At 50.0% G+C, this 19,527-nt stretch overlaps 1 protein-coding gene across 1 annotated transcript in view; it reads right to left on the bottom strand.

The window, feature by feature from the left end:
- Positions 1-8,157: 8,157 nt before the first annotated feature.
- EPHA1 (EPH receptor A1) overlaps positions 8,158-19,527 on the bottom strand; it is a 70,982-nt gene continuing 59,612 nt past the window's right edge. Inside the window, exons 10-18 of the mRNA XM_026660227.1 lie at positions 15,279-15,334; positions 14,834-14,959; positions 14,528-14,713; positions 13,978-14,039; positions 13,221-13,430; positions 12,448-12,597; positions 11,311-11,504; positions 10,828-10,983; positions 8,158-9,204 (exon numbers count right to left, since the gene is read on the bottom strand). Of these exons, the coding sequence (XP_026516012.1) occupies positions 9,126-9,204; positions 10,828-10,983; positions 11,311-11,504; positions 12,448-12,597; positions 13,221-13,430; positions 13,978-14,039; positions 14,528-14,713; positions 14,834-14,959; positions 15,279-15,334 (1,219 nt within the window). The 3' untranslated portion in view covers positions 8,158-9,125. The remainder of the gene's footprint in view (positions 9,205-10,827; positions 10,984-11,310; positions 11,505-12,447; positions 12,598-13,220; positions 13,431-13,977; positions 14,040-14,527; positions 14,714-14,833; positions 14,960-15,278; positions 15,335-19,527) is intronic.

Below are 19,527 nucleotides of genomic sequence, written 5' to 3'. Positions count from 1 at the left end.
TGAGTATGATCAAATTTTTGAGGCTTGAAAGTCAAACTATTAATGCAATTTTCTATTTGCATTAATAGAGACAGACAACAGTTGCCTCTCTCCAAAGATCACTTGCAAACTGAGAAGCAACTGACAGCTGAGGCATCCCACTAGCAGCTTTGTGGTCATGTGAATGCTTGATGCTTCTAGCAAGCAAGAGGTTGTGTATCTAATTCATAGGCCTTTCTAGCCTGAATAAGAATCAGGTGGCAATAATACTTGTTGCTTTACACATAAATTCTTACATTCATTCCATCACTTCACAAACATCTACTGCTAGCAACACCTTGGTGAGTTAAGTGTATAAATGCTCTCTATTTGACTGTCACTGTCAGAAAACCCAGTACCTCTTATTTTGCCTGGTCTTGCACATGTGTAATCTTTTCTGCCTGATACTTATTTACAGCTGAGTTAATACTTCTAGAGCCGTAGTAGGTGCTCTTGATTTTTGGTGCTGAAGGCTTCTGGTTTGTGCACCGAGCACTGTGGGGTGTGTTTGCATTACATATGCATTTTACGAGCATCTCCTGTTATAATCCCATAATGTTAGTCCTATTGCTTGCTGTCTCTGAGTTGAGATCATATGCACAATGGGACATGCGTTTCCAACTTTAGTGCAATTGAAAGCTCAGCATTATCTTAACCTATCCTATGTATATAGAATGTAACCTATTGCTTGTAATAAACTCATTGTTCCTGGTGGTAGGAAACAAGGGTGAGAGAGTTGAAAGCAACACTGCCAACTTGAAACTCATGTTTCCCTCTGAATGCTTCATTTCTATTCTAAGTAACCCCCAAGATCCCTAGAATAGAAGTGAAAGAGATTAGAGAAATATTCTCCTTTGTTTGTTTACAGTGTGTATTTGATAAGTGTCTAGCAATTTTTCCTGTTTTGTTGATGGTTGGTTGCCCTTCCTGTGTGATCCACTAGTATATCACATCACTCAAATATTGGTCTGGGGAAGCTCATGTTCAGCCTATTCCCTAGGTTCTGCACAAGGGTATTTTACTTGTAACAGGTGAAGCTAAAGGGGTAGCTGGTGAATATGCTGGGGGTCTGTGTGTGTGGAAGGGACAGGAGAGGTAGATCCCAAGTTGCTCTTGAACTGACCTAAAAGATCCTTCCACATCTAAGCTGGGCACCAGAAAACCATCACTGCCTGAATGTTTTGAAATTAGTCAACTTAAATTTAACTTTCAGGTTTACAGCATCTCTAGTGTCTTGCTGAGATAGGTATACTGGCAAAGCAATTGTCATATAGACAAGGCCTTAGTTCTAGTGGTTGAGTCCTTAAAGGCCGAAGACTCTCTTAGGGTATGTCTATACTTACCTCCGGGTTCAGCAGTAAGCAATCGATCTTCTGGGATTGATTTATCGCGTCTTGTCTAGACACGATAAATCGATCCCGAAAGTGCTCGCCGTCGACACCGGTACTCCTGCTCCGCGAGAGGAGTACGCGGAGTCGACAGGGGAGCCTGCCTACTGCAGGTCCACACACGGCAGGCAGGCTCCCCTGTCGACTCCGCGTACTCCTCTCGCGGAGTACCGGTGTCGACGGCGAGCACTTCCGGGATCGATTTATCGCGACAAGTACCTTGTAGTTCGAACTAAGATACTTTGACTTCAGCTACATTATTCACGTAGCTGAAGTTGCGTATCTTAGTTCGAACTGGGGGGTTAGTGTGGACCAGCCCTTGCAGTCTATATCTATGTGGCTATTGCTTGTCACATATACATCTCATGATCATAAAACTTGCCATAGAACCATAGGGTTAGAAGGGACCGCAAGGGTCATCTAATCTAGTCCCCTGCCAAGATGCAGGATTTATTGTGTCTAGACCATCCAAGACAGATGACTATCCAGACTCCTTTTGAAAGCCTCCAGTGAAGAAGCTTCCACAACCTCCCTAGGCAGTCTGTTCCATTGTCCTACTGTTCTAACAGGAAGATTTTTCCTGAGATTTAATTTAAATCTGCTATGCTGTAGTTTGACCCCATTGCCTCTTGTCCTGACTGTGGCAGAAGAGAACAACTTTTCTCCATCTTTTTTAATGGCCATCTTTTAAGTATTTGAAGACGGCTGTCAAGTCCCCTCTCCCCCAACTTTATCTCCTCTTTTCCAAACTACACATGCCCAGTTCCTTCAGCCTTTGCTCATATGGCTTGCATTCCATCCCTTTGATCATCTTTGTCACTTGCCTCTGGATCCTTTCCAGGTTCTCTGCATCCTTTCTATGCATGGGTGACCAAAATTGGACACACTACTCCAGCTGAGGCCTAACCAGTGGCAATTAGAGCGGTACTATCATCTCCTGTGGCTTGCATGCTATGCCTCTGTTAATGCAACCTAAAATTGCATTTGGTGGGGTTTTTTTTTTTTAAAATAAACAGCTGGCTCATGTTGAGGTTGTGATCCACTACAACTCCCAGATCCTTCTCAGCAGTGCTGCTGCCAAGACAGTTCCCCCAATCTGTATTTGTGCCTTAGGGGAAGAAAAACCAAAGTCTAGCACCTTACTTTTGTTTTTGTTGAATTTCATTTTGTTGTCTATAGCCCAATCCTCCAATTTATCAAGATCTCTCTGAATTGTAGCTCCAAAGTATTGGCAAACCTCTGCCCCTCGCAGCTTTGTGTCATCTACAAACTTGATCAGTGTGCTCTCTATGCTTACCTCCAGTTCATTAATAAAGATGTTAACACTGGACCTACAACAGATCCCTGTGGAACCCCACTTGAGATTTCCCTCCAATCTGACATCATTCCATTAATAGTTACTCTTTGCAGTTGTTTAACCATTTTTGTATCCGCTTAATGGTAGTTCCACCAAACCTTCATTTCTCCAGCGTAGTTATCAGAATGTCATGTGGGACTGTCAAAAGCCTCGCTGAAGTCCAGGTATAATATGTCCACCATGTAGCAGTTGTATGTGCAGTTAACAAAAGTCTTTCTGCAATACGCCTGTGAGGGAGGGGGGGGGTCAATAAAATTTGCAATAGGAAATCTAATTCTGGATTTCCTGTGTGCATTTAAACCAGCAATCTGCCTTGTTGATTTCTTTGGCATACTTCCTGTAGTAGAGAGATGCTGAAGTGCTTGTGTTTGCATATAGACTCGCCCAACGACCTAATACCTACATGTAGTTGTTGCTAGGGTGACCACACACAAATGTGAAAAATTGGGACAGGGGCTGTGGGGTAATAGGTGTCTACATAAGACAAAGCCCCAAATATCAGGAATGTCCCTATAAAATCGGGACATCTACTCACCCTAGTTGTTGCATACGTGAAACTCTGCACAACAGGACAAGAAGTGAAGCATAATATTCCATCCCATTGAAATGGCATGGGAGAGTGATTAGGAATATAGAAAACGTGGGCTGCTGGCCTGAAAAATGCAATTTTGCAGATGGCAAACTGGATCTTTTCCAGAAAACCAGTCTCACTGATTGGTGTGGGGCAGGGAGCACTCTGTACAAGCTAGACAAAATGGATATTGCATCTACCACTGTAGTGGTCACCAACTGGTCGATCACAATTGACTGGTCGATCCTAGAGGATCTCCCAGTTGACCGTGATCTCCAGTGGTGCAGTGTAGCTGCCGCTTAGGCAGACTCCCTACCTTGGTCCCACGCTGCTCCCAAAAGTGGCCAGTGGCCCCCTGGGGGGGGGGAGAGACAGGGGTCTCCCTTTGCGTACTGCTCCTGCCTGCAAGCACTCTGCAGCTCTCCCTGCCAGAGAGGGGCAGCATGCGGGGCCACGGGTATGTTGGCCCCTTCCAGGAGCGGTGTGGGGCCGGGGTAGGCAGGGACCCTGCTTTAGCCTCACTGCGCCTGCCACCAACTGGGAGCTGCCGGAGGTAAGTGCTGCCCAGCGGGAGGCCGCACCCCAAGCCCCAGCCCTGATGCCCCCCCTCACAGAGCCAGCACCCTGCACCCCAACCCGCTGCCCCAGGCTCAGCCTAGAGCTCGCCCCCCCCCCCCCCCGAATCCCTACCCCTGCCTGGTGAAAGTGAGGGTGGGGGAGAGCGAGCAGGGTGGAACTTTGGGGAAGGGTAAATCCTTGGTTGAAAAGTGACCTTGGGTGTAAAAAGGTTGGAGATCACTGTACTACTGACTGTTAGTGTTGTTCCACCCGGAGTTGCTGCTTGGTTGTGCCTCCTATTTTTATTCTGGGGGTATTTTCATGCTGCTGTGCTTCTGCCTAGCTTGCCTGGAATTCTGGGGATGTGCCATTATAATTTCAGAGTAAAACATAAATACTCCAGTGACAGATAATGGAGTTGCATTTGTTTTTCTTAGTGTGCTAATTCATCGCCAATTGTAGCCAACAGGGATTCAAGTCCTAGAAGTGCCTTTGATGCTATCGAAGCAAGCTTGTTCAACATGAAACTGATGAGTAGCCCCTCAAGTTGGAGCAGTGGAAGGGGGGGAGGGATAGCTCAGTGGTTTGAGCATTGGCCTGGGTTGTGAGTTCAATCCTTGAGGGGGCCATTTAGGGATCTGGGGTAAAAATCTGTCTGGGGATTAGTCCTGCTTTGAGCAAGGGGTTGGACTAGAGGACCTCCTGAGTTCCCTTCCAACCCTGATATTCTATGATCTTGTGTTGAGAGAACATGGACTGGTGTGCCTTTTTGGAAAGGTGGTGTGGAACTGCAGCCTGCTCATTCCTTCTGTTCCCACCACACTGGAACATACTCCTAGCCAACTAAACCTGTGTGAAATGGGGGTGTCCAGACTGATGCAGGGGCATTTTGAGAACTGATTGGTCTTTGAATTTAAGGGTTTTTAAAAATCTTTCTGCTCCATAAGTTTGAAAATAGCTTATGGTAAGCTTGCTCTCCTGTGTTTAAAAAAATAAAAAAAACCTCACCACTATTTTCAGCCAATCTGAACTGATCTATTTGAAACCTGTTGGTGACCTTAGGTAGAATTGGGTAGAGAATTTTTTTCCCCATGAACATTTTGTTAGGTGAGGGGAATTCTCAAAAGAAAGGGTTTCATTTCTTGACTATCTTCCTAGTTTAACAAAAATGTGTAGGTGGAGTGCACAGCACTGCCTATAGTTTAGGGTTGTCTAACCCTTCCCATTATAAACCCTGTTTTTCAATTACTAAAACTCCCCAACTCTTTCTTTCAGCCTGAAATTTCCCATGCTTGGGCTTTGAGATGTGTTTTTTGTTTTTGTTTTTCAGAGCACAAACAGTTCAGGCTTTTCTGGGATCAGGGGTAGGGAGAAGGTAACTTTAGCAGTGTGTGTAAAACAAAATCAGCTGTAACATCTCCATAGTTTAGAGTAGGAATTCAAAAACTGGCCTGTCGTGTTGAGAGAAGTTGTCTTTTGTTGTACCTCTGACTTGCCAAGTTATCTATGCCTCTAACCATCTCACCATTTGCCCAAGCTCAGTGCAACTTACTCTACAGGTGTTCCTTAATTTGCAGAATGTTCCAAGTGCATAGGCTCTCAGTACCCCTTTGTTTAGGGGAAGATGCACTAGGCTTGAAGTCAATAGAACAGGGCCTCATGTATAGCCTTTTCTATTGCCTGGTGTTAATATTTCATAACCCTTGTGGCTAAACAAGGCTGCATGTCCTTACCCAAGGGGCAGACAAATATTCTTTACTCTTTACAGCTGGAGGCAACTGAGAAATTGCACAAGCTCATGATCACATTACATACCTTCTTTCTCTCCCTCCCTCATCCATTATAAAGGATAGATAGTGGCTAAAGAAGGGTTGCTTGTGGGATGCCTACCACATTGGAAGATTGCATGAAAAAAGATGGCTTTGTGTTTAAGCCCCTGGATTGGAAACTAGGCAGATTTTCTGAATCTGACATAAACTTCAAGCTGCTGCTGGGCAAATCACTTAAACCAGAGTTTTTGCAAGATTGCTAATTGTATGCTGCTCCTCATTTTCTGGAGGCCCACCATGAAACACCTATAACCTGACTTCTCACACGTGCAGAATACTCTCAAGTAAAGTTGGAGACAATGGGAGCTGAGGATGGTCGGTGCATCAAATGGGACTTAAAATAGTGGTCATACACAACTTTGTCTTTGTCTCTGTGCCTGTGTTAGTCCTCAGCTATCTTATCTCCATCTCTCGGAGATGTTGGGAAGTTACATTCGGATCTCTGACATTGTTGAAGAAGCCCATGAAGAAATGAATATTTGTTCCTGCGCTCAATAAAAGAAATATTGGATTGCTGCCTCAGTGACTGAGCACTATTGTTCTTGTGCACTGAATGAGGGAAGGGTCCTAGGGAAAAATAGTATGTGACCGTGTAGATATTGTACCCCAATATATACTAGGATTATAGCATAAGATAGGATGATAGTAGGGAATTTGTTACTGAACTTGGGGATTGTGAATAAATGTGGCTATTGCTGTGCAAATAAACTATTTGGCCCTGTGTTTACTCTGCCACTTTTGGTGTTGAGTAGAAACCAGGCTGCATCACATTTCTGAATCTACAGCAAGTAGGTTATCTCATCAGCCTGCTACGTTCCAGTTTATTAAGACAAACGTATAGTTTTAGGTCAATAAGGTCAAACTGCCCCAGTTGAAATCCAGCAAGACTTAACGCTGCTGCTTAAAAACTGATCAAAGCTTTAACAATGGCTGTTCCAGATGGAGGACTGCATCCTCTTATTGCCCTTCATTCTGAATGGTCTTGGAAGGCAAAAGTCTAGCTTGAGTTCTCAACATCCCTGCCTGTAGCATACAGCACTTTTGTTTCTCTCGCCATGGCCCATGTGCCACTAGCACCCAGGGACAGCCCTCTTCCTTATGTCCTTGCTAAGAGCAATCAGATTTCCCGCAGCACTGATAAGGACTGGGGGCCTTATGTGAGCAGATCAGCAGCATGTGGTGTGATATACAGTTCAGATAACTTTTCTTTTTTTGTGATCAGCTGCAGAACTAATCTGAGGGAGGGGGAAAGACTGTCTTCTAAACAGAGAGCCAGGTGTAATGGTGTCTGGAAAGGGCTCCAGCCTGGGGCTCCTGTTCAGCAGCCTGCATTGTTCTTCACTACTGTAATTAAAATGCTACCTTGCACTTCAGTGGGGGGTAGGAGTTTTGCTGGGAAGGATTTGACATTCTGGTGTCTGTCTCTCCCTTGAACAGGGTCTCTCGTGCAGTGTGGCTGCAGAGTTGACAGGAGTGTCATTTCCACAGCAGCAGCTAGGAGTGCCTACATTGGCTTCACTTAAGTGCTTGCATAGCTGACAGCTGTGCCACTGCAGCAGGGCTGTGGTCTGTCAGATCTTATAGTGCTAGGGCAGCCAGTTTGGGCTGGAGCTGGGAGATCCCCAGGGACAACATAAGTGGTGCAGTATTAATAGATACAGCAGTAAATCTAGCCCCACTAGTGTGAGGGACTCCTGTGGTTGAGTGCCTGTTGGGGAACAGGAGAAGGTATAAGCCAGCTCAGGTTTGAGCAGTATGGCAAGAGATAGCCTATGCCCAACATAGCTGGCCCTTACAGAGCTCACCCTGCATCTGGGCCCGGGCCGGCTCTAGGATTTTTGCTGCCCCAAGCAAAAACAATTTTGGCTGCCTCCCCGTTTTTTTCTTACCCCACCCCCGGCCCCGCCTCAACTCCGCCCCTTCCCCAAATCCCCAGCCCTGCCTCCTCCCTCCTAGGCTCTCAAGCCTAGGAGGGAGGGAGGGAGGGGGAGAAGCGGCGCGCGCGCCGCGGCCACTCGGAGTCTCCCCCTCCCTCCCAGGCTCTCAAGCCTGGGAGGGAGGGGGAGCAGTGGCGTGCGAATCAGCTGTTTCGCGTGCCGCAGCCGCTCGGGATCTCCCCCTCCCTCCCAGGTTTGAGAGCCTGGAAGGGAGGGGGAGCAGCGGCGTGCGAATCAGCTCCTTTCGCGCGCCATGGTGCGCAAGCGGCAGCAGCAGCGGAGGTGAGCTAGGGCGGCCGGGGCACATTTTTAGGGGCGGCAGGGGTGGCATTCTGGTGCCGGCCATGCCGCCCCTAAAAATATGCCGCCCCAAGCACCAGCTTGTTTTGCTGGTGCCTAGAGCCGGCCCTGATCTGGGCACTACTGAAGGAAAACTCCATATAGTGCCCACATACTAGTCAAGGAATGCTACAGAGCCCCCACCTCTGCCACGAGTTTATTTACAAAAATGTTACAGGCCACCGTGCCTTCCCCCTGAGACTTTAAAATTCCATATTTCTTCCACACAGGAACAATCCCCCTTGCAGCAAAAGCAGCCCATCCCCACGTTTGGAACAGGCTGCAGGAGAAAACAGGTGGCAGGAGAAGGGGAGGTACAGGTCACACATGGTGGGGTCTGAATCGCTCTGCTTCAGCATTAACCCTGGTTCTCTCTCATGGAAGAAACAGGGAAGCACATGAGCAAGAGCAGGGTACCCCATTTCCTTCTTTTTCAGGCTCTCCCCTCCCTCACAGGGAGGATGGGGTGGTGTATAGCAGGGGAAGGCATATACCATTATTTAGCATTATTGGCAGATATACTCACTGCAAAGAAAGTTAAGAAGAATCCTTACCCTGATCTCTGCAGCTGATTGTACCTGCTTCCACCATAACAATGAAATGGGGAAGGCAGATGCACTGTTGCAGCAATGGGGAACATATGCTACAAAGGTGGTAGTGGGGAAAGCAGGGATGGGGCTTTCTGCTGTCCCAGCCCCTGTGTAGGTTCCCCAGAGATTCTTCTCTGTATTTCAGCTCTTGTCTCTCAACAGATCTTAACAGGGCCGTCACTCCATGTATCTGTGCATCCCTAAAGATTTCCCCCTCTGTATCACTCAGGCCTCAGTCTGTGCTGCAGGGGCTATTTCAGTGCTGCACAGAATATCGTACAGAGAATGTCAAGTGTTGGAGCTGAGAACGGTGTCCTGGCTCTGGTGTATGTACAGCACCTTGCAACCTTGGTGCAGACACACACATGGATGGAGCAGGCAGAGCAGAGCAGGCAGGTTTTACAGGAGAGTTCTTTTTGTCCTGTTAGTTGATTTGATCACCTCAGTCTCTCTTCTTGGAAACAACTGCCATGGGAATGGCTCCAAGTGATACCCAGTAGGCTTGGGAATGTTGGTAGCGTGAGGGCCTGAGGCCCGGTCACTCCTTGAAGCCCTGGATGCTACAGAGAATCCTCTTCTGGTGGCCTGGAAGCGACACCCCCATCTTTTTCAAGTCCCTTAAAGAGATTGGGGGAGGGAGAAGAGAAAGATCAGCTGACTTGCTGCTCTTGCTCCTTGTTGATGGGGGAAGGGAATGGCACATAGCTACTGTTCATTCTGTGGAAATCAAACCCTAGGAGCAGTTCCTAGGTCCAGGCACTTCTCCCTCCCTCTAGCTTAGAGCTGCTGCCCCCCCAGTGCCCTCCCCTGTAGTCAATGGATGTTGAGAGCCCACTGCAGGGCTGCATGTCACTGCTGCCATCAGACTCAGCAGCTTACTCTTCCTGCCAGCTGCTGTCTTCTTGGCATGAGGATGTGGAGGGAGGACGATGGACACCCATGGCACTGGACCTAAATGTCACTGCTGTAAATATTCCACCTGATACAGTTGTGTCCCCCTTTTCCCCCACCAAATCAACCAGCCTCTTCATACATCCCACTCCTGTGGCTCCTACCCTTCCTCTGGGCAGATGCTTCCTTAAATTATGTACTTACCGTACACCCCTGGTGCTATGCACACTGGGCCCAACACCTCCCATTTCCTGATATCTCCTTGCAAGCACGAGGGCTGTGCCACCCACAGGGCCAGCTCCAGGCACCAGCGGAGGAAGCGTGTGCCTGGGGGGGCACAGTCCGGGTGGCTTTTTTTTTTTTTTTGCTTTGGCAGTTCGGGCGGAAGTCCAAGCGGCTTTTTTTTTTTTTGCTTGGGGCGGCGAAAATGGTAGAGCCGGCCCTGGCCACCCATGCAGCCTGCTCTGACTCCTTCCTATTGAGCATCAACCGCATGGGCTCCCTGCTGTCCAGGTGGCATGGATGAGCAGCACCTGGTTCAGGCTCCACATGGACAGAGCAGAGAAGACTGTCAGTTGGCAAAGCCTGCAGAGGAATCTGTCCTCAAAGGTAGGGGGAGTCCTGCTAGACTCAGTTCTGCTCCTGGATGTACTTTCCCCTCTGGCTCTGAGCAGGAGACACCCACTTTCCTGGCAATAGAGATCCAGGCAGAGCTTTAGCATCTCTAGGCTAGACATGCTGCACCTAGAGCAGACTGACTGCCAGTGAGAAGCTAAAGCTGGTAGAGCACAGAGTGGCTGGCCAGCTGACTGAGAGAGACCATGGAGAACATGTTCCTACAGAGCCTCACATTCTGCCTTCCCTGCTTAGCCAGTTCAGAGTCTGATGCAAGCCCCTGCTCCTCCTTTCCAAAGCCCTACATGGGCTGGGAGCTGGCTCGCTCAGGAGACTGCCTCTCAGTGCTCAAGAAGAGCAGCTGCCTGTGGCTGATGGCACGTCTGGGAGGACACAGCATAACCCTTATATTTCAGACTCCAGGAGGGCAGAGCAGAGAAGACCGTCAGCTGGCAGAGCCTATGAGGAAGGGGCGGGCTACAGCTATAGAACAAGCTCCAGGGGATTAGGATGAGTCGGTTTTATCACCTTCTGGGAAAGGGGAAAGCTCCCCCTCTTTGTGACTCTAGGGAGCAGGAAGGGGATGCTATGATCCCCTTGGATAATCTGTGTACCCATTTCTGGAGGTGTGCTCAGATACCACAGGGATGGCTGCATAAATTTAGTGTGGGTCTCGCCCCTGACCCGAAGGGGAGCCAGGTCCGGGCAGGAGGGCCGCAGTGGTTTCTGCTTACTCAGTAGTGAGCTCCAGGATGGATTCCATGGTGTCCAAGCCAGCAGTGCGGAAGTTGATGATATACCGCTTCATGCGGATGGATTCCAGCCATTCTGGGATTGACTGATAAGGGATCCCATCAGACCCACTGCAGCTGGGGAGCCGCAGCGTCACCCTGGGGACAAAAAGTCATCATCAAGGCAACTAACTTGAACTGAATGCCAGCACTATAAAACTGGAACTTATCTAAAGAGCAAGAATACCCTCTGCTGGGGCCAGACAGGCATGTCTGCTCCTACACTCCCTGAGCCCTAACTCAGCAACAGTGTCCTGTGCTGACACCAAAGAGACAGTACTTCCATGTCCTGCACACACAGCCTGGAGGCTCCTCTCCCCTATTTTGTCAGTGCCCCATCCTCTGGGGAAAGCACCAATGCTGGAGCCAGGAACCAACTGCATTCTCTCCCAGTTCTGTGGAACCTCCCAACCCAGCACCACCTACCTGGGGTCGAAGTCTGCAACAGATCGGAGTAAATGGGGGCTGGAGATGAAGTGTTCTAGCTGGCCCTGGATCTCCTGGAAGCGGGGCCGTTGCATGCGATCGTGTGACCAGCAGCCTTTCATGAGCTCATAGAGGATGGATGGGCAGTCCACAGGGGGGGGGAGTCGGTACCCATCCTCTATACTCTTCATCACCTACACACAGAAGGGCAGAGAGACTTGTGACCAGATTCTACTCATGGCAGAGATGCCACAGAGATTATCAAAGAGGAGCCAGAATGCCTCCATAGGGAAGGCAATGCGATGGTCACAGAGTTTTATGGGGCCCTGTGCAATGAAAAGCAGATGGGGTCACTTCATAAACAGGGGTGTGGGAAAGTTACTGGACAGCCTAGCGAGGGATCAGGATGCTTGGAGGTGCCAGGGAGCACATTGATAGGTACAATGGGGTTTAAATTGACACTTGTCACTGTGCCCCCACCTCCATACACACATGTTCATCTTCGCAGATGTGAGATATGGGGGTCTATAGTCCTGTCCCAGGATTGGTGGGGAAAGGGTTAACAGTCTCTGAGGAAGAATCCAGCGGGATAACCTTGCTGAGCTGGGGGGTGGGGAATAGGGACAACGAGGTAAGATAATTATCCAGAATACTTCAAAAGGGTAGTCTAGGTAGGAGGAGACTGAGAGGGGTTTTCAGAGGGGAAGGGGGGAAAGAGCTTTTCTCTGTACTCATGGTGGCCTTGGTCAGAGTAAGCCATCCTTTATCTTTATATAGGATTATGGCTAAAGAAGCCCTTGCTTAACCAACCCTGTTGGGACCAGCCTTCCACGTGGGGTGGGGGAAATACAGGTGTGACACTCCAGAGGGCTGGGTCTTTGTTTCCTTGCCCCACTAACATGAATGAGGTCAGGGTAAAAAGAGTTTATTCCCCTGTTATAGGGCAGGGGTTAGCATACACTAGTGGCAGTGGCTACTCTTAGAGGGGCTGGGGTGCCACAGCAGGGACTGCAGACAATGGGTTCCGCAAAGTAGGTGGTCTTATGTGCCTTATCCATTCCATTCCCAGCCTAGGCCCTGATTCTTGCTCAGCATATGACCTCCATGCTAACACCACAGCCTCTCCCTCCCTGTTACCTCCTGATTGGTCATGTCTCCGTAGGGCTTGTCCCCAAAGGACAGCACCTCCCACATGACAATGCCGTAACTCCAGACGTCACTGGCTGAAGTGAAGATCCGATGGGCAATGGCCTCGGGTGCTGTCCAGCGGATGGGGATCTTCCCGCCCTGCAGGGAGGGGCCAGAGCACAGCTAGCGGTTACCATCTGGTCATATTTCAGCACTGTTCATCCCAGAGGATCCCAAAGTGCAGTACAAACCACATATAACAATGTGCTCACTTCATCTACCAGTGACATGCAGCCATCTCTGGACTAAATGAGGCAACTTTTTAACAGTGAGTGACATAGTTTTGGGGGGAAAGTGAAGGAGACTCCTTTACCCAACTGAATCCATAGGGGGAATGCTAGAGAGGCATCATAGAACCATCCAGGTTGGAATTTAGTCAGGACACCACGGTTAATCCCCAAAGTTTATACAAAGTGACACAGGCTCTTAGCTGACTGCAAATGGTCAGGACTTTGGTTTTACGCCTCACCTAAAAGACAGCCCCTCCAGCACAGTGCTGGCCAGCACCACACTGAGGTCCATACTTACTCCAGAGGGAAGAGCACCACCTTCTGAGTCACCCACACCCCTCCTTGGAGGTTTCCCATCCAAATCTTCACCTGGCCTGGTCTCCCTTAGCATGAAATCCAGAAGGCTCTCTACCCACAATGTACAATAACTCCATTTAGAAGTTATAAGACCCTGAGGGGCCCCAGTCTTCCCACAGGTTGTTGCCATGTCACCTTAGTTTCGTACGTCCCCTCCACATCGTTTTCCAATATCCGGGACAGGCCAAAGTCAGACACCTTGCACTGCAGGCTGTGAGTTACCAGGATGTTGCGGGCAGCCAGGTCCCGGTGCACGTAGTTGCGGTCTGAGAGGTAGGTCATGCCTGAGGCAATGCCCTGCAGCATAACCACCAGCTGTACAGAGCTGAACTTCTCCTCGTTCTCCTACAGGGTGTGGGGGAAAGAAACAGGTTCCATCAGGTCACTGGAGTCTACAGATTCTTGGCTAGCAGCTCGCAAGGGGGACTAGTGAACATCACAGGTGAGAGGATCAGAAGGGAGGAAGGAGAGCCCTCTGGAATCATAACCAGGGATCTGCAGTTCATTCCCCAGCAGTGAAAGACCCTGGACAATAAACAGTCTGAATGGGATCCAGCCTCAGCTGCTGCAGCTGTGGGTGCAATTCCCAGCGAACAGCGCTCTCTGTGAGTGGAAGTGGCCAAGACGGCCTAGTATCTCTGCCCCTCAGCACCTGCAGTGGCTGGCAAGTGCCCACAGCATACAAACACATTACAGCAAAGAGTCCTGTGGCACCTTATAGACTAACAGCCGTATAGGAGCATGAGCTTTCGTGGGTGAATACCCACTTCTTCGGATGCATATACGTCTGTTAGTCTATAAGGTGCCACAGGACTCTTTGCTGCTTTTACAGATCCAGACTAACACGGCTACCCCTTTGATACTAAACACATTACAAACTCTGGTCCCTCACCCGGAGGAACGTGTCCAGGGCACCATTCTCCATATACTCAGTGATGATCATCATCGGCTTCCCTGGGGCAAGAGGAAAAGAGAGCATTACCCACACTGCACCCCTCTCTGCTACAGGACCCACCGCGAGCCACCCGGCTCCCTTACCCACAAAGCAGCATGACTCCTCACCTCCTGTTCACCCTGCAGTGCCCTCCACCCCACACCCCCAACTTGGAGCCCAGCCCCAGCCAGCTCCCTGCCTTCCCCCCTCACACCTCCAGAGATGAATTCATACCTTTCCTCTCTTCATGCCCACAGGAGACACATCCCTTCTCCTCACTCCCCCACCATCCTTACTGGGGGCTCTCATGATGGTGTCCCCGGACTCCCACAGAGCTACATCTCTCCCTACCACAGGCTAACATGATGGCAGTCTTCCTCTCCTCCCTGCACAGGCTAGTGGGCAGCATCCTCTCCTCCTCTGGCTCTCACAGGAATATGGCCATTCTACCCACACCTTGGACTTGCACAGCGGTGCCCATCACTGCCCATCCCACAAGGGCTCTTACGCTTGGTGACGACCCCCTCCAGGTGCACGATGTTGTGGTGATTGAACTGGCCCATGATTGTTGCCTCACGCAGAAAATTCCACCACTGAGAGTCCGAATACGTTGACTTCAGGGTCTTGATAGCAACCACAATACGCTCCTTCCCTGGCAGGCGCAGGGTACCGCGATAGACCTCCCCGAACTCCCCTGCGGCATTGCCAGAGACAGGAGGTTACTGGGGAACACAGGAATAGGGGCGGCAGACAAGGGGAGGTGGGAGGGGGAACCCAGGAATGAAGGCATGGAGACAGTCCCAATGAGACTCACCCTCCCCAATAACATTCTCCATGGTGACATAGGCCACATCTAGTTCCTTGGTGAACTCCAAGACCCCCCTGCTCGGGTCCTCATAGGGCTGTAGATCCACATAGGGCTTCAACCAGACCTTCTCCTCTATGGCAAAGAGAAACAGAGAGAAATAAACACCCTGTCACCAAGATTCCTGGGACCCCCTTGAGAGCCAGGATGCTATGGCTTCCCAACCAGAGCACTGGGCGAACCAGCTGGCAATCGTATGTGGAAAACCAGAGCCATTAAGGGAAGAGACAAACTAATGTAGAAAGTCAGTGCTGACAGCCAAGGAAGCTCATCCAGAGCCAGGGCCCTCCAGTCTCTCTCATTAAGAATGTCTGACCCACCCCAGACCTCCCCCTGGACTCGCTGCCCTCTCTCTCAGCAGAGCTCCCCTCCCCTTCCTGGTTTTGGATCTCACCTCGGTCGAAGGCTGAGATGTCATAGTCTGGCCGTGCTTGGTGACAACGGGCTTTCCTGGAAGACATAGACAGACAGTCACCATCAAACCTGAACGACTAACAGAGCAACAGGCAGGGCTGGCTCCAGCGTTTTTGCCGCCCCAAGCGGCGGAAAAAAAAAAAAAAAAAAGCCGCGATGGGCGGCACTTCGGCAGCAGTTCTACCATGCCACTTCATTCTTTGGCGGCAATTCAGCGGCAGGTCGTTCCCTCTGAGAGGGACTGGGGGACCCGCTGCCGAATTGCCACCAAAGAGCTGGACGTGCCGCCCCTTTCTGTTGGCCGCCCCAAGCACCTGCTTGGGGCGCTGGTGCCTGGAGCTGGCCCTGGCAACAGGACAATGAGGCAAAGGCAAGAGCAGATGTCTCAGAGTCCTTTCCCCAGCTGGTCAGGATCAGGGCTCCATGCACTCTGCAGCAGTGTGGATCCAAGTGCTGCACCCACTTCCCTGTCTTCCGATGCCAAAGGTGAGAAACACTGCAGCAGCTTCATTTACAGTTAAAACTGAGGTTTTAACTCACTATACATGGGAATGAACAATACCATTGCACAGGGCCCAGGGAAGTTACTTAAAGATTAAAATCCATTAATTTACATTGTCCCCATACTTTTAGTTTTCAGTGTGCCACAGGTCCTTCTAGTGACAATACATAATGGCATCATAGAGAAGCTGTAGAATTTAGTAGCTGAACTGGCATGGGGACAGCTGTGGGAGGTGGCATATGGGAGGTTGAGATCATGGATATGCACATTAGCTGGATGTTTCTGCTGAAGTGATCAGTAGTGAAATAAGTTACCCATGCTATGTAAATTATTGCATAACAACAACAAACTGTCACAGCTAATACTCCCTTAATAGAAACAGAGCAATTCACACCTCTCAGAGCTATTGTTCTTCTTCGAGTGCTTGCGCATATTGATTCCAATTAGGTGTGCGCGTGCCGCATGCACGGCCGTCGGAAAGTTTTCCCCTAGCAACACCCGTCGGGTCAGATGTGGAGCCCCCTGGAGTGGCGCCTTCACGTCGCTCAATATATACCCCAGCCGAAACGGGACCTCACCAGTTCCTTCTTACTGCCTGTGACAGTTGTTGGAACTGTGGAGTCTTGCACTGCTTGCTCTCCACGTTTCCCTAACTCTCTAGATAGTTGTTGTAAGTTTGGTTTATAGTTCTTATTTTTGGTTTTTAGTTAGTGTTAGCTGGATTGGGGGTTTTCCCCTCCACCCCGAGCCTTCTTCTCGGGCTCCACGCCCAAGTCTCCAGGATTCAAGCCCTGCCAGTCCTGGTCTAAGCCCATGCCAATGGGCAACCCCCATGACTCTTGTCTGAAGTGTCTGGGGGAGGCTCATCAAGCGGAAAATTGCAGGATCTACAAAGGGTTTAGTTCTCGGACTAAAAAGGAGCATGACTTCCGCTTAAAGCAGCTCCTTATGGAGGCAGCTCTTAGCCCTCAGCCTCCTTCGGTGCGGCCCCCCTGCGGTTGGACTCTGACTGAGACCTGCAGCACCAACGCTCCCTGGCACCACAACCGGCGACATCGGCTTGGCACTGCTCCCACTCCCCTGGTCAGAAGCGGCACCGGAAGCTGGAAAAGGGTGGCTCTCCTACACCGAGACCAGCTTCCCTGGAGCCAACCACTGGGCTGCGTCCCAGAGAGGAGCTCCCAGGAGCAAAGGCCGCAGTCCCGGCACCGTTGACACCGGCCCTGCGGGGGGATCCGTTGAGTCCGGTGCCACCAGACTCCCCAACCCGCCGTGTGGTAGAAGTCCAGCTACCTTCTACCTGTGCAGCGGTGAGGGACCTCATTGCCATGATGGCATCGGGGTCCCCTCAGCTCCACGCCAACACCCCAGGGCCTCTGCGGCCACCTTGGGGCAAGCTGGTGTTGATTCACCCGTCAGCACCGTCGGTCAAGCTGCGGCACTGTTCCCACTCCCGGCACCGCTCTCCATCGCGGTGCCGGTCATAGACTCATAGAATATCAGGGTTGGAAGGGACCTCAGGAGGTCATCTAGTCCAACCCCCTGCTCAAAGCAGGACCAATTCCCAACTAAATCATCCCAGCCAGGGCTTTGTCAAGCCTGACCTTAAAAACCTCTAAGGAAGAAGATTCCCCCACCTCCCTAGGTAACCCATTCCAGTGCTTCACCACCCTCCTAGTGAAAAAGTTTTTCCTAATATCCAATCTAAACCTCCCCCACTGCAACTTGAGACCATTACGCCTTGTTCTGTCATCTGCTACCACTGAGAACATTCTAGATCCATCCTCTTTGGAACCCCCTTTCAGGTAGTTGAAAGCAGCTATCAAATCCCCCCTCAGTCTTCCCTTCTGCAGACTAAACAATCCCAGTTCCCTCAGCCTCTCCTCATAAGTCATGTGTTCCAGCCCCCTAATCATTTTTGTTGCCCTCCACTGGACTCTTTCCAATTTTTCCACATTCTTCTTGTAGTGTGGGGCCCAAAACTGGACACAGTACTCCAGATGAGGCCTCACCAATGTTGAATAGAGGGGAATGATCACGTCCCTCGATCTGCTGGCAATGCCCCTACTTATACAGCACCAAATGCCTTTAGCCTTCTTGGCAACAAGGGCACACTGTCAACTCATATCCAGCTTCTCGTCCACTGTAACCCCTAGGTCCTTTTCTGCAGAACTGCTGCCTAGCCATCCGGTCCCTAGTCTATAGCAGTGCATGGGATTCTTCCGTCCCAAGTGCAGGACTCTGCACTTGTCCTTGTTGAACCTCATCAGGTTTCTTTTGGCCCAATCTAGGTCCCTCGGTATCCTATCCCTACCCTCCAGCGTATCTACCACTCCTCCCAGTTTATTGTCATCTGCAAACTTGCTGAGAGTGCAGTCCACGCCATCCTCCAGATCATTAATGAAGATATTGAACAAAACTGGCCCCAGGACCGACATTTGGGGCACTCCGCTTGATACCGGCTGCCAACTAGACACGGAGCCATTGATCACTACCCGTTGAGCCCGACAATCTAGCCAGCTTTCTATCCACCTTACAGTCCATTCATCCAGCCCATACTTCTTTAACTTGCCGGCAAGAATACTGTGGGAGACCGTATCAAAAGCTTTGCTAAAGTCAAGGAATAACACATCCACTGCTTTCCCCTCATCCACAGAGCCAGTTATCTCATCATAGAAGGCAGTTAGGTTAGTCAGGCATGACTTGCCCTTGATGAATCCATGCTGACTGTTCCTGATCACTTTCCTCTCCTCTAAGTGCTTCAGAACTGATTCCTTGAGGACCTGCTCCATGATTTTTCCAGGGACTGAGGTGAGGCTGACTGGCCTGTAGTTGCCCAGATCCTCCTTCTTCCCTTTCTTAAAGATGGGGACTACATTAGCCTTTTTCCAGTCATCCGGGACCTCCCCCGATCGCCTTGAGTTTTCAAAGATAATGGCCAATGGCTCTGCAATCACATCCGCCAACTCCTTTAGCATCCTCGGATGCAGCGCATCCGGCCCCATGGATTTGTGCTCATCCAGCTTTTCTAAATAGTCCCGAACCACTTCTTTCTCCACGGAGGGCTGGTCACCTTCTCCCCATGCTGTGCTGCCCAGTGCAGCAGTCTGGGAGCTGACCTTGTTTGTGAAGACAGAGGCAAAAAAAGCATTGAGTACATTAGCTTTTTCCACATCCTCTGTCACTAGGTTGCCTCCCTCATTCAGTAAGGGGCCCACATGTTCCTTGACTTTCTTCTTGTTGCTAACATACCTGAAGAAACTCTTCTTGTTACTCTTAACATCTCTTGCTAGCTGCAACTCCAAGTGTGATTTGGCCTTCCTGATTTCACTCCTGCATGCCTGAGCAATATTTTTATACTCCTCCCTGGTCATTTGTCCAATCTTCCACTTCTTGTAAGCTTCTTTTTTGTGTTTAAGATCAGCAAGGATTTCACTGTTATTTACTACTCTTTCTACACATCGGGATGGTTTGTTCCTGCAACCTCAATAAGGATTCTTTAAAACACAGCGAGCTCTCCTGGACTCCTTTCCCCCTCACATTATTCTCCCAGGGGATCCTGCCCATCTGTTCCCTGAGGGAGTCAAAGTCTGCTTTTCTGAAGTCCAGGGTCCATGTTCTGCTGCTCTCCTTTCTTCCTTGTGTCAAGATCCTGAACTCGAACATCTCATGGTCACTGCCTCCCAGGTTCCCATCCACTTTTGCTTCCCCTACTAATTCTTCCCGG

This window comes from Terrapene carolina, unplaced genomic scaffold, assembly GCF_002925995.2.
Source record: "Terrapene carolina triunguis isolate 2854851 unplaced genomic scaffold, T_m_triunguis-2.0 Scaffold740, whole genome shotgun sequence".
Classification (NCBI taxonomy): Eukaryota; Metazoa; Chordata; order Testudines; family Emydidae; genus Terrapene; species Terrapene triunguis.
This window is presented reverse-complemented; position numbering and strand designations above follow the sequence as displayed.